Raw genomic sequence first — 16,181 nt, 5'->3', positions numbered from 1 at the left:
TGTTCTCCGTATTATCATCGTTAAGCGTTCTCTCCATAGACAGGGCCGGTGCACAATTATCTCCTCCATGTCCCCTCTGTATTTCGCTGTTCCCTTCATCTTGTTCCTTTCATCGTTCCCTATACGTACGTGTGCAGAACTTCTCTCGCACCGTACGTAGCCAATCGGAGGTGCGGAGATGCTAGACGTTGTCGAGAATTGCCATTGTTTTTTGTTCTTTCTCCGCGCCTTGATAAAAGGCACTTTTTTCCCCACCCAGTGTTCACTCCATACTTCGTAAACTTTATACTTTGCACCCAGATAAATGTGCTACCTCTATTTCAAAGCAGGTCCCAAAGTTTGGGGTGAATCTTACTGTCCCGAGCATCTCATTATCTGGACAATACGGTATCAGTGACACAACTTACACGTACGTATGATGATTGCTTGTGTTGCAGTCGAAACGTCGTGAGAATTTTATTGTTATATATTTTTATTCTTTTATTGTTTCCCTTCTACGTGAATTTACCGAAAGAACCAAGAATATGAATCCCTGCAGTCACGAAAGCTTTAAATCAAAACTTAGTGTCGCGAGGACATTTTTTTGAGTTTCAAGATTTTGTTGTGTTTCTGTGTACGGTGGTCGCCTATCCAAGCACTGCCCACAGGCTCAAAACCTGCTTAGCTTCCCAGATCGGGTGGTAATTCCGGGTACGACCAAAACCATCGCTCATGGGATGAGGTTGGCTCGCATGGCCGTGTCGGAGACATGAGGCTGCTGTCACCGCCACCGCCGCCACTGAGATTCTGGGTCCAAAGCTGAAAAGCGCACCATCACTGTCCTACTAATTTCACATTCACCTTCACTCCACGACCACCACCGCTCCTACCACCAAAAACAAAGATCCCCCATATAACCTGAACAGACTGTTGGGGCAAGTGCTGTTAGCCAGCAGCACCCATGAAGGCCGGCACGGCGCACAAGGGGGTAGGTGGCCAGCACCGCGACCGGTCGCCTTCATCTCCCTAGTGGCGATGTCTACACACCGCACCAGGTTACTCAGTTGAGTCGACCTAGGGGAGACTCAGAACTGGTTGAGTTACTCGGAGCGGGAATCGAACTCGGATCGCTGGGTTTGTACCGCAGCGCGCCAACTGCTACACTACCGCCACCACCACTGCCGTCTGTCACCACCACCACCACCACCAACGTCCGTCACACACCTGCGCAAACTTCTCCTCGAGCTGCTGGTTACGCTCGTGCGCGCGAGCCAGCGCCTCCTCGGCGTGCCGCTGCATGTGCAGCGCGTGCTCCGCGCGCTGGCGCTCGTTCAGCTCCCGCATCTCCAGCACCGTCAGCCGCCGCGACACCGACTCATCAGCATCGCCGGCGCCAGTGCCGACGGCCGAGGTGGTGAAGCCTTCACGATGCAGCAATGCGCGGAGAGGGGGGGATGTGGGGATGACGTGCGGGTCCCTGTAACCGCTGCTGCAGGCCTTGGATGGTTCGTAATGGCCGTGTCGGAGTCTCGAAGGTAACAGTGCATTTAAGCTCTGTGTTCGGGTGTCTCTCTGTTTGTCTCAGGGTGCTGCGGTGGCTAGGAGATGTTAACTACCTCGCCTGGTATACAGGAGGTTATGGGTTCGATCCCATCCCTGACGCCTGCTGTGTATTTGTAGTTTGCATGTTCTCCCCGTGGTCGTGTGGATTTTTCTCCGGGTCCTCCGATTTTTCCCTCCACATTTAGAAACAAGGATTTAGAGAATTTAGCTGCTATAAATGTACATGTGATAATAAGTCACTTTGTTGAGCTATCATTTGTGGCCAGGTCGCTTCTGAAAAAGAGCTATTCAGCTCAGTGGGCCTTACCTGGTAAAATAAAAATTGTTTAAACAGTTTAAATTTTAGTAGTGTTCATAATGGCAGTGTCGGAGCCACAAAATTGACGGCTTTAAGATCCTGAGGTCAGATTCTGAGGGTGGATGTCTCGGTCTCAGGATGGTCATAATGGCTGTGTCGAAGACACAGAACCGGCTCCGCTGAGATCCCCGGTTCCAGCCCTGAGGCTGTGAGTTTCTCTCCTGTAAGAGGTTTACAATGGCCAAGGCAGACGCACTAAGATCTTGGGACTCAATCACTGGGATCGGGTGTCTCTCTCTGGATTTGGTAAGGCCACGTCGCAGGTAGGGATGATGGCCGGTGCTCAAGACTAATGACAGGAGTGGTGGCCAAGGCAGGGAAAGGGGACCCGTGAAACCGTCCACCGCCGAGGTGAAGCGATGAAATCAGTTCGTGGATTCGATCTATCCGGTCATACCTCGTGGGCTCGTGAGGGATGCTGGTGAAGAAAACGCAATGGGCGATGGTGGCGATGGTGGTTGATGGTGGCGATGGTGAAGATGGAGGCGATGACGGCGATGGCAGCGATGGTGGCGATGGTGACGACGACTGCATGTTAAGGCACGCGCCCACCTTGTTTTGCAATTCTCTCATTCGCCTGCTCCAGGGTGTGAAGTTTCTCTTTGCAGATCTCCAGTTCCTTGCTCACCATTGTAACCTCTGCCCGAAGCGCGGTGTTCTCCTCCTGCACGGACAGAGGAGACAGAGAGAGAGAGAGAGAGGGTCTTGCTGCCGCGTTCCCACAACCACTGGCACCCGTGCAAGCTTGCTACAGCTCTATTTCAGAAGAGACCTGGCCAGAAATGATAGCTCACCGAAGTGGAAATTCGTTAAGCTATCATTTGTTCCTAAGTGTGGAGGGAAAAACCGGAGGAGAGAGACGTGCAAACTCCAAATATAGAGGGGTCAGGGTCAGGATCGAACACACGACCTACTGCATACCCAGGCGAGGTAGTTAACATGTCACCACCATGGCAGCCCTATAGGCAGGTTATAACCAAGCCTACATGTACACATCTGCCCTGTGTTTATGCTGAGGCTATACACATACCGTTGCTCCGTGTAGAGCCAATTCTGCCACCCTTTGATCAATATGGCCGGGTTTTCAATATGTTGAGTCTCTAATTGCAGCACAACGTTGTACTAAAGTTTTGTTGGTATTGGATTATCTTGATGAGAGTTAGAGTGGCAACCCGTTACAGACAGAAAGATGGAAGGAAGGTAGATAGACAACAGAGGGACAGACAAATGGACAGATGGCCAGATGAATGGACAGATAACGAACAGATAGACAGGCAGACAGACAGACTGACAGAGAGGTAGACGGATGGAGGGCAGACAAGACAGACTGATGGACAGACGGATGTACAGACTGACACACAGACAACAGAGGGACAGACAAATGGACAGATGGATAGACGGACAGACAGGCAGATAGAGAGTTAGACGGACTGACAGATGGATGGACAGGCAGACGGACGAACGGACGGGCAAGACAAGGCAGATAGATGGACAGACTGACAGGTCAGAGCTATTACGTAAGCGCATTCGACCGTAGTTTCAAAGCGCTGATGAAACGTGTGTGTGCATGTATGTGTGTGCGGCGGGACCTTGACGTGCTCCACGCTGGAGGCTCTCTGCGCCAGCACATTGTCCCTCTGCAGGAGGTCCCGGTACTTGGCCGTGAGCTCGTTGTAGCGCCCGTGCGCCACCTCCAACTCGGACGCCGGGACGCTGTCCGCCAGCGCCTTCTGCAGTGCCGCGATCTTGTAGCTCGCCATGTCCTTCGCACGAGCACGGACCGCACACGAGCGCCAAGGCAGACCCATTACAGCTTCGCGGTAATCTGGAATACTTTTAACGGTTCGTGAAGACAGCTGCTCCGCCCAGCGGTGTGGTTGCCATGGGCCCTGGTGATGATGGTGGTGATGATGGCGATGGTGGCGAGGATGGCAATGACGGCGATGATGTTGATGGCGTAGAGAATGACGATGGTGGGGATGGTGGCGATGGTGGTGATGATGGCGACGATGGAAACGATGGCGACCATGGCGACTGTGGCGATGGTGGGGACGGTGGCGATGATGGCGATGATGGTGATGATGGCGATCACGGTGATGATGGCAATGATGGGGATTATGGTGATGATGGCAATGGTGGCGATAGCGAGCATGGCGACTGTGGCGATGGTGGGGACGGTGGTGATGATGGCGATGATGGTGATGATGGCAATGGTAGTGACGGTGGCAATGATGGGGATTACGGTGATGATGGCGACGGTGGTGACGGTTGCAATGATGGGGATGGTGGCGATGATGGCGACGGTGGTGACGGTGCCAATGATGGGGATTACGGTGATGATGGCGATGGTGGTGACGGTGGCAATGATGGTGATGATGGTGATGATGACGATGGTGGTGACGGTGGCAATGATGGGGATGGTGGCGATGATGGCGACGGTGGTGACGGTGCCAATGATGGGGATGATGGTGATGATGGCGATGGTGGTGACGGTGGCAATGATGGGGATTACGGTGATGATGGCGATGGTGGTGACGGTGGCAATGATGGCGATGATGGTGATGATGGCGACGGTGGTGACGGTGGCAATGATGGGGATGGTGGCGATGATGGCGACGGTGGTGACGGTGCCAATGATGAGGATTACGGCGATGATGGCGATGGTGGTGACGGTGGCAATGATGGGGATTACGGCGACGATTGCGACGTTAGCTGAACAGGGCGCTCTCCCCCGCCCCCCCCCCCCCCCCCAAAACACCTTGTATCGCTGCAGGTAGCCGATTCTCTGAGCCACCGCGGCCTCCATGTCCGTCACGTCGGCGTGGAGCCTGGCATTCTCCCGCCGCTCGTGGCTCTCGGCCTCGGCCAGCGCCGCGTGGCGCCTGCCGAGCGCCAGCTCGTTCACGCGCAGCACAGTCATGCGCCGGCTCATCTCCGAAAGCTTCCGGGTCAATTCGCCGCCGTCCAGCTTCGACGCCTCCAGCAGGTTCTGGACCCACGAAGACGGTGTTGGGATGTTAACTACCGCGCCCGGGTACCGTGGGATCGATCCCGACCCTGACGCCTGCTGTATGTTGGGAGTTTGCGTGTCTCTCTCTCTCCCCCGTGGCCGCAATGAATTTACCTCCGAGTCCGCCGGTTTATCCCTCCACATTTAGAAGTCCACGCGATGAGCCACTTCGTTGAACTAGCATTTGCGATCTTGATTTGAAGCTTTCGTGACTGCAGCCATCCGTACTCTTGGGTTCTCTCGGCAAAGTCACGTAGGTAGAAATAAAATCAAACAAAACGAATCACGACGTTTCGATCGCGACACAAAGCGGTCGTCCTTGCCTGATGAGGTTTCTCCGCGGGGTTGCCGGTCGTCGTTGCCTGATGACGACCGCGTGCGTTGCGGTCGAAACGTCCCGATTTGTTTCATTTATTTCTAACTGTGTGACTTTACCGAAATAACCGAAGAGTATCATTTGTGATGGCTAGGTTGCTTCTGAAAAAGAGCTAGTGGGCCCTGCCTGGAAATTTATTTATTTATTTATTTTTTTTGCTCCATCGTTTGTTCGTTCGTTTCTCAATACGCTTGTCCCCGCGAGGCTCACGGGGGCAGCGTGTTGAGCAGGGCGGTCCAGACCTCCCTTTCCCTGGCGACAGACTCCAGGCTCTTCCTGGGGAATTCCCAGGCGTTCCCAGGCCAGCTGAGCGACATACTCCCGCCAGCGTGTCTTAGACCGACCCCGGGGTCTTCGCCCAGTGGGACGTGCTGCCCAGTAAGAGTTCCAGGGGGAGTCTATCGGGGGGGGGGGGGGGTGGGGGGGCATCCTTAGCGGGTGCCCGAACCACCTCAACTGGCCGCTCTCGATCCGGAGGAGCAGCGGTTCGAATGCTCTCCCGGATTACCGAGCCCCTCACCCGATCACAGAGCGAGCCCGGCAACCCTGTGGAGAAACCTCATTTTGGCCCCTCCGGCTCGGAGCGTAGAGTCATCATCGCCCATTAAATATCCCTTGAGGACCAATGAGCTTGGTGGGAAGCGTTGCAGAATCCCACCACCGTCCGTCACACACCTGCGCAAACTTCTCCTCGAGCTGCTGGTTACGCTCGTGCGCGGGATTCTGCAACGCTTCCCACCACGCTCATTGGTCCTCAAGGGATATTTAATGGGCGATGATGACTCTACGCTCCGAGCCGCACAGCCAGATGATATTAAAACTTTTAACTCAGCCTTGAAACTATTTTTGTTAACTTCACCATGTAAGGTCTCACTGAGCTCTATGTAGCTCTGTTTCAGAAGCGACCCGGCTTCTGAAACAGTTATGGTCGAAACGTCGTGAGAATTTTTTATTGTTTTATATATAGTTTATTATTTTGTTGTTTCCCTTCAACATGACTTTACCGAAAAAACTAAGAATATGATAAGTGGGTTATCGCGTGGAAATTTATAGCAGCCAGATGCTCTGAACGTGCGATGTCGATTCTAAATGTGGAGGGAAAAACTGGAGAACCCAGAGAAGAATCCACGTGATCACGGCGAGAGGGAGAGAGACATGCAAACTAAAAATATACAGGCGTCGGGCTCGGGATCAAACCCTCGGCCTCCTGCATACAGGGCGAGGGAGTAAAGATCTCGCCACCGTGGCGCCCCACGCGATGTTGCGCGAGAGGGATATGTGCGTGTCTCCCTGCTCGGAGGAATGTGGGGCGATGCTCATCTCCGTTAGCGGCGCTGAGCTGGGAGTGGACATTCCACATTCCTATGGCAAGTTTGCTGAATAGTCAAGAGATGTCAGAAGGGCGTAACTAAAAAACGTCGCAGATAACGTGCATTGAGGACAGTCAGTTAATGGATGCTGCACTCTCAACGATCATTTCCAGCAGCAGCTGTGACAGCCACTCCTTACGTTGTACTCCTGGATGTGGATGGAGTTCTCTTGGTTCTTCTCCTCCAGGGACACCTTCTCCCTCTGCAGTCGCTCCCTCTCCTTCTGCCACTCCTCTCGCTCGCTGCAAAAAGAAAACGGGAACAGGACACACGTGAGGCCAAGGTGGCTCAGCGGTCGAGAGAGCAGAAAGCAAACGAAAAGCTGCGAGTTGGAAGGATGCGGTTCGCTCCGCATTTAGATACACCGTGTAGAGTGTTTGGCTGCTGCTGCTGCTGCTATAAATTGTCCACGCGATGAGCCACTTTGTTGAGCTAACCCTTGCTCGTGTCTCCAAAGCACTGGGTCGCAGGCCACGTGCACCAGCATGGCCACCACGCGATGCTGCTGTGTGCGAAATGACATGAACCGTGCCGTGGCCAGAACCCTCCTCCTCGCCTGTGGAAATCCTGGTAGAGAAGGCTCTGCTGGTGACAGGCGACGGTAAACTTGCATTTCAGCTGCTCCAGAGATTCGCTCACTCGCTCCAGTTCCGCGTCCTTGTCGCTGTTGTCCTGCAACGGCACCCGACGCAATAACACACGAGGCACTGACACACGATGCAATAACACACGAGGCACTGACACACGACACAATAACACACGAGGCACTGACACACGACACAATAACACACGAGGCACTGACACATGACACAATAACACACGAGGCACTGACACACGACACAATAACACACGAGGCACTGACACACAATAACACACGAGGCACTGACACACAATAACACACGAGGCACTGACACACGACACAATAACACACGAGGCACTGACACACGACACAATAACACACGAGGCACTGACACACGACACAATAACACACGAGGTACTGACACACAATAACACGAGGCACTGACACACAATAACACACGAGGCACTGACACACGATGCAATAACACACGAGGTATTGACACACAACACAATAACACACGAGGCACTGACACACGACACAATAACACACGAGGCACTGACACACGACACAATAACACACGAGGCACTGACACACGACACAATAACACACGAGGCACTGACACACAATAACACACAAGGCACTGACACACGACACAATAACACACGAGGCACTGACACACGACACAATAACACACGAGGCATTGACACACGACACAATAACACACGAGGCACTGACACACAATAACACGCGAGGCACTGACACACAATAACACACGAGGCACTGACACACAACACAATAACACACGAGGCACTGACACACAACACAATAACACACGAGGCACTGACACACAATAACACACGAGGCACTGACACACGACACAATAACACACGAGGCACTGACACACGACACAATAACACACGAGGCACTGACACACAATAACACACGACGCACTGACACACAATAACACACGAGGCACTGACACACAATAACACACGAGGCACTGACACACAATAACACACGAGGCACTGACACACGACACAATAACACACGAGGCACTGACACACGACACAATAACACACGAGGTACTGACACACGACACAATAACACACGAGACACTGACACACAATAACACACGAGGCACTGACACACGACACAATAACACACGAGGTACTGACACACAACACAATAACACACGAGACACTGACACACAACGCAATAACACACGAGGCACTGACACACAATAACACACGAGGCACTGACACACAACACAATAACACACGAGGCACTGACACACAACACAATAACACACGAGGCACTGACACACGACACAATAACACACGAGGCACTGACACACGACACAATAACACACAAGGCACTGACACACAATAACACACGAGGCACTGACACACAATAACACACGAGGCACTGACACACGACACAATAACACACGAGGCACTGACACACAATAACACACGAGGCACTGACACATGACACAATAACACACGAGGCACTGACACACAATAACACACGAGGCACTGACACACAATAACACACGAGGCACTGACACACGACGCAATAACACACGAGGCACTGACACACAATAACACACGAGGCACTGACACATGACACAATAACACACGAGGCACTGACACACAATAACACACGAGGCACTGACACACAATAACACACGAGGCACTGACACACGACACAATAACACACGAGGCACTGACACACAATAACACACGAGGCACTGACACACGACACAATAACACACGAGGCACTGACACACAATAACACACGAGGCACTGACACATGACACAATAACACACGAGGCACTGACACACAATAACACACGAGGCACTGACACACAATAACACACGAGGCACTGACACACGACGCAATAACACACGAGGCACTGACACACAATAACACACGAGGCACTGACACATGACACAATAACACACGAGGCACTGACACACAATAACACACGAGGCACTGACACACAATAACACACGAGGCACTGACACACAATAACACACGACGCAATAACACACGAGGCACTGACACACAATAACACACGAGGCACTGACACATGACACAATAACACACGAGGCACTGACACACAATAACACACGAGGCACTGACACACAATAACACACGAGGCACTGACACACGACACAATAACACACGAGGCACTGACACACAATAACACACGAGGCACTGACACACACGGCAATAACACACGAGGCACTGACACACGACACAATAACACACGAGGCACTGACACACAATAACACACGAGGCACTGACACACGACACAATAACACACGAGGCACTGACACACGACACAATAACACACGAGGCACTGACACACAATAACACACAAGGCACTGACACACGACACAATAACACACGAGGCATTGACACACAACTCAATAACACATGAGGCACTGACACACAACACAATAACACACGAGGCACTGACACACAATAACACACGAGGCACTGACACACGACACAATAACACACGAGGCACTGACACACGACACAATAACACACGAGGCATTGACACACGACACAATAACACACGAGGCATTGACACACAACTCAATAACACATGAGGCACTGACACACAACACAATAACACACGAGGCACTGACACACGACACAATAACACACGAGGCACTGACACACGACACAATAACACACGAGGCACTGACACACGACACAATAACACACGAGGCACTGACACACAATAACACACGAGGCATTGACACACAACTCAATAACACACGAGGCACTGACACACAACACAATAACACACGAGGCACTGACACACGACACAATAACACACGAGGCACTGACACACAATAACACACGAGGCACTGACACACGACACAATAACACACGAGGCACTGACACACAATAACACACGAGGCACTGACACACGACACAATAACACACGAGGCACTGACACACGACACAATGACACACGAGGCACTGACACACGACACAATAACACACGAGGCACTGACACACGACACAATAACACACGAGGTACTGACACACGACACAATAACACAAGAGGCACTGACACACGACACAATAACACAAGAGGCACTGACACACGACACAATAACACACGAGGTATTGACACACGACACAATAACACACGAGGCACTGACACACGACACAATAACACACGAGGCACTGACACACAATAACACACGAGGCACTGACACACGACACAATGACACACGAGGCACTGACACACGACACAATAACACACGAGGCACTGACACACGACACAATAACACACGAGGTATTGACACACGACACAATAACACACGAGGCACTGACACACGACACAATAACACACGAGGTACTGACACACAATAACACACGAGGCACTGACACACAACACAATAACACACGAGGCACTGACACACGACACAATAACACACGAGGCACTGACACACAATAACACACGAGGCACTGACACACGACACAATAACACACGAGGCACTGACACACGACACAATAACACACGAGGCACTGACACACGACACAATAACACACGAGGCACTGACACACGACGCAATAATATACAATGCAAAAGATAGGTAGACACAGGGAAATGATGCACAATGATACGCAGTGCACTTACACGCACAGTGCAATAGTACAACACTCAATGCAAAGATACGCTGGCAACATGCAATGGGGCACAATTAAATGATACACAACGCAAATATAAACAACGATTCCACAATACGCAACGCAACAATAAACAACGATTCCACGATACGCAACACAACAATTAACAACGATTCAACGATACGCACCACAACAATAAACAACGATTCCACGATACGCACCACAACAATAAACAACGATTCCACGATACGCAACAATAAACAACGATTCCACGATCCGCACACACACGCCATGCGTAGATGCACACGGGCTCACCTGCAAGACCTGCACCAGGTACTCGTTGAGCGCGTTGATGACGTCGCTGCTCGACGGCACCATGCCCTCGGGCAGCGACAGCGTGGGCAGCGCCGTGCCGGTGGCCCCCGACGTCCTCAGCAGTGCCAGCTCCCCCTCCAGGCGAGACATCTGGCACGGGCACACCAAGAGGTGTGGTGGGGGGTGGTGTTTCAATGCAGTCGGCATTCGACAGTCAAGCGGGAAGCAAACTAAACACATGGCCACTCTTACCTTGAAAGAGGTATGTTGAACTGTTCTCTTTAGTTATTTCCATTTGAGTATATTCATTATTGTGATTTTTATTTTTCATCTACGTGACTTTACCGAAAGAACCAAAGAGTATGGATCCTTGCAGTCACGAAAAACTTCAAAAAAATTTCAAATCTAGAATATGTTCAACTGCTTTCGCACCGTACGTAGCCGACCGTGCTGATCGGAGGTGCGGCGGGAAGTACAACAAACTAAACACACACAGCAGTGATAAAGAAATGCGTTTACAATCTAGATTATTTAAAAGTGCATAGCTCCAGTGGCTTCCTTATATCGGAAGCAAGAGCGTTCCAGACGGCCGCAGAAGCGCATCTGAAAACGCGCGATGGTCTTTGTCCGATGGCCAGCCAAAAGCCGCTGCGGCTAGGGTGACCGGAGGTCGCGTGATGGTTTGTGTTCCTTGACGCGATCAGCAAGGCGTTGTGGTTCATTTGTGGCAATCACTTTGTGTGCGCAATGAGTGCGACCTTAATACGTATTCGTTCGGCAACAGGAAGCTACGCGTTCTGGCCTACACCATCTGGTTTGCTGTGCAACGACTCACAATCTGGCCTGCTGAGAGTGCACCTCACAATCTGGTCCGCTGTCAGTAGAGCTCACCATCTTGTCTGCTGTCATAACAGCTGTGCGTACAGCTCACCATCTGGTCTGCTGTCAGTACACCTCACCATCTGGTTTCATGTGTGTGGAGCCCACCGTTTGGTTTGCTGTCAATACAGCTCATTATCTGGTCTCTCAGTACAACTCACCATCTGGTTTGCAATCAGTACACCTCACCGCCTTGAGTGCTGCCAGTTCAGCTCACAATGCGGGTACGCTGTCAGTACAGCTCATCACCTTCCCCGTTTGCGTACAGCTCAGTGGGCCTTACCCCCAGGTAAGGCCCACTGAGCTATATAGCTCTTTTTTAGACGTGACCTGGCCACAAATGATAGCTCAACGAAGTAGCTTATCGCGTGGAAATTGATAACAGCAGTCAAATACTCTAAATGTGTGACGTTGATGCTAAACGTGGAGGGAAAAACCGGAGGACCCGGAGAAAAATCCACTTGGCCACGGGCAGAGAGACACACAAACTCCAAATATACAGCAGGCGTCAGGGTCGGGATCGTACCCACGGCCTCTTGTATACCAGGCGAGGCAGTTAACATCTCAAAGCCACCGTGACGATGAGAAATGCAAACCCCAAATATACAGCAGCAGGCGTCAGGGTAGGAATTGAACCCACGACCTCGTGTATACCAGGCGAGGTAGATAACATCGTCAAGGCACCCACTCAGTCGCCGTGGTCTCGTGTCGCGCGCACTGTTGCCGCCGCCGCCGCCGCCGCCGCCGTCGCAGCCACTGTGGTCGCACCTTATCGAAGGCCCGGTCCTTTGTGGACGACGCAGCCAGCGCCTCTGATCGCGTCGCGCGGAGCTCATCCCGGAGCTCCTGGTTGCGCCCGGTCAGCTGAGCCAGCTGCTCCTTCAGCGGAGCCACCCCCTCGTTCGGCCCGCCAGACCGCCGAGCCTCCAGGACCTGCAGAGGAGCGACGTGTTAATAAGCCAAGGTTCTTTGCAAACCCACGGGTTTTTTATCAGAGATTTGTTCACGAGGCAATTCAGATCTACAAACACGGACACAATTTCGACCGAGAAGATGGTTTCAAATTAAGCAACCATTGGAAAGATGTTCTTAACCGAACCAAGCATTAAACTAATTTTCAATGGTACAGTATATTTTTTCAAGTAGTGGTACCCCAAACTTTCGCAGCTCTCAAAAAATCCCTTTTCACACCATCAATAGGTAAACTCCCCCCCCCCCCCGCGCCAAACGGCATGTTCACCCGCATGTACACCACCTCTACACCGTTCATCATGCTAAGTCGGCCAATTAAATACTATATTTTTTATGCTAATTCCTTTGTCAGGGCACCTTGTTTCCTCGCACACAGCTTAAAGGTCGCGGTCTGAGCGTGGCTGTGTTTCACTCCAGCGCTGTCCTCGAGACAGCCTGGTCCCTTCACCTGATGAAGGCCGTTTGTGTTGTGGCCGAAACGTCGTGTTTTTTGTTGTTTTATTTTTTACCTACGTGACTTTACCGAATAGAACCAAAGAGTGTGTTAATAATAATGACGATGACGACGATGATGATTTATAATGTCTTCGTTTGCTCCAAGAGAGAGAGAGAGAACTAGTCATGTACGGGAAGCCACACACAAGCCAGAAAGCAGTCAGAACCGGGCATCAATAAATTAGCCCAAACGCTGTTGTCCTACATTGGGATGTGCAGCCAACTTCATTAAATGAGTGTTTGTACGAGTGGGGACGGGGAGCAACGCTCGATCCCCGCACAGCTCGGTAATATCAGTGCAATATGTTTGTGCTGATATTGTAAGACCCCTGCCAATCGTACAAATACGGGTGTGTTAGCGCACTGCACTGCGAACCCAGCGACCCGAGTTCGATTCCCGCTTACGGCCAACATCGGTGACGATTATCTGAACTGGTCATGGTCCTCTCTTAGGTCGACTCAACCTCAAATGAGTACCTGGTGTGATGTGTAAACATCGCCACTGGGGATACAAAGGCGGCCGGGCGTGGCACTGGCCACCCATACTCTTGTGCGCCGTGCCGGCCTTCAAAGGTGCTGCTCGCTAACGGCACTTGCCTCAACAGTCTGTTAAGGCTATACGGGGGACCTTAGTATTTGTATGTGGTGGTGGTATGTGTAGTGGTAAATGAGCACCTGGTGCTGTGTGTAAACATCGCCACTGGGGAGACAAAGGCATTCGGGCGTGGTGCTGGCCACCCATCACATTGTGTGCCGTGCCGGCCTTCACAAGGTGCTGCTCGCTAACAGCACTCGCCCCAACAGTTTATTACAGGCGACACCGGGGGGGGGGAATCTTTCCCTCCATATTTTCGTCACACCGTGAGCAGCCGCTCGAGCGAGGGCAGGTGGATCGCGGTGCCGCCGCCACCGCCGGCACCAACGCCCGGCCCCCCCGGCCCCCCGGGCGCACTCTGCGCCGCCCGCACGGCCGCCGACACCTCCCTGAGCCCGGCCTCCAGCCCTGACACCTCCGCCTGCAGCTCCGACACTACGGCACGCAGCAGCAGCAGCAGCAGCAGAAGCAGCAGCAGGGTGATGCAGTAGTAACAAGAAGAGCAGTAGGAACAACAGTGTAGGAAACAGCAGCAGCAGCAAAAGAAACAGCAGAAGTAGTAGCAGGTGAGAGTGCAGTAACAGCAGCAAGAACAGCAGCAGCACAAAAACACAGCAGTAGTAACAGCGGTAGTAGTAGAAGCAGCAGCAGGTGGGACAATAGTAACAAAAGGAAACGGCAGCAGATGGAGCATCAGCGTCGGTAGCGAAGGATGACAGGAGCGGCATTGGCAGGACCAGCAGGAATTGCAAGGGGCATCAGGAACAGCAGGCAGGAAAGCGGCGGAAACAGCAGCAGGAGAAGCAGGAATAGCACCAGCAGAAGGAAACAATGTAGCAGCAGCAGCATCGGCAGAAGTGGAAGAGATTGGGATAGACTGTGAGCAATAATACGAGAGAGACAGACGTGAAGATACATGTTATTGTGTTTCAAACGCCCTCAATAAACTAAAATTAAACAATTTTTTATTTTACCAGGTGAGGCCCACTGAACTATTAGCTTCTTTTTCAGAAGAAACCTGGCCACAAATGATTGCTCAACGAAAGTGGTTTATGTGGAAATTTATTGCAGCCAAATACTGTGAACACATGTTTCTAAAATATGTAGGGAAAAACCGGAGGAACCGGACAAAAATACACCCGACCACGTGGAAAACACGCTAACTCCAAATATACAGCAGGTGTCAGGGTCGGAATCGAACCCACGACCTCCTGTATACCAGGCGAGGTAGTTAACATCTCCTAGCCAATATGATTATGATGAGAGACGCAAACTCCAAATATACAGCAGGCGTCAGGGTCGGGATCGAACCCACGACTTTCTGTATACCAGGCGAGCTAGTTAACATCTCCTAGCCAATATGATTATGATGAGAGACGCAAACTCCAAATATACAGCAGCAGGCGTCAGGGTCGGGATCGAACCCACGACCTCCTGTATACCAGGCGAGGCAGTCAACATCTCCTAGCCACCGCGATGATGATGACGTGAGACGCACGGCACCACGGTCCACGTGCGTGAGCGCCCCGTGTCGCCGAAGCCGGCCTGCGGCACCAGTGCCATACCTTGATGCCGGAGGCTCGAGCCTTCCTTAGACTTCTCGGCCAGCTCCTTCTCCCTGTGCTCCAGCTCCTGACACAGCTGCTCCACCTGCAAGTAACGGGGCCACGAGGGCAGGGAAGTGGCACGGTGGTGTGACGTGCCCAGCCGGGGGAATTAAAGGCACACCGTTACCGCTCTCACTGCCGTCTACACGATCGACGTGATGGTCGTTGTCACCGCCGATACCAGTTACGTCGGCGACATCATTTTTGACATCGACGTCTTCATCGTATGGACGATGTCAACACCAGTTACATACACCATCCACATTTTTTACATCATCAATATGGACGATGTCAACACCAATTACATACACCATCTACATGATCTACATTTTCAACATCATCAATGTGGACGATGTCAACACCAGTTACATATACCATCTACATCATCTACATTTTGAACATCATGATGTCAACACCAGTTACAC

General features: G+C 51.8%; 1 protein-coding gene across 1 annotated transcript in view; it reads right to left on the bottom strand.

The window, feature by feature from the left end:
* Window positions 1-16,181, bottom strand: part of CEP290 (centrosomal protein 290) — an 86,265-nt gene that overhangs the window by 40,510 nt on the left and 29,574 nt on the right. Inside the window, exons 18-27 of the mRNA XM_032978197.2 lie at window positions 15,715-15,799; window positions 14,415-14,584; window positions 12,856-13,020; window positions 11,209-11,358; window positions 7,213-7,328; window positions 6,796-6,898; window positions 4,659-4,889; window positions 3,490-3,663; window positions 2,453-2,564; window positions 1,204-1,400 (exon numbers count right to left, since the gene is read on the bottom strand). Coding sequence (XP_032834088.2) covers window positions 1,204-1,400; window positions 2,453-2,564; window positions 3,490-3,663; window positions 4,659-4,889; window positions 6,796-6,898; window positions 7,213-7,328; window positions 11,209-11,358; window positions 12,856-13,020; window positions 14,415-14,584; window positions 15,715-15,799 — 1,503 coding nt within the window. The remainder of the gene's footprint in view (window positions 1-1,203; window positions 1,401-2,452; window positions 2,565-3,489; window positions 3,664-4,658; window positions 4,890-6,795; window positions 6,899-7,212; window positions 7,329-11,208; window positions 11,359-12,855; window positions 13,021-14,414; window positions 14,585-15,714; window positions 15,800-16,181) is intronic.

The sequence above is a fragment of the Petromyzon marinus genome, chromosome 65, assembly GCF_048934315.1.
Source record: "Petromyzon marinus isolate PM22_M1 ecotype Great Lakes invasive population chromosome 65, UKy_Petmar_22M1.pri1.0, whole genome shotgun sequence".
Lineage (NCBI taxonomy): Eukaryota > Metazoa > Chordata > Hyperoartia > Petromyzontiformes > Petromyzontidae > Petromyzon > Petromyzon marinus.
The sequence above is the reverse complement of the archived record's forward strand: the minus strand, read 5'-3'. Positions and strand labels throughout refer to the sequence as shown.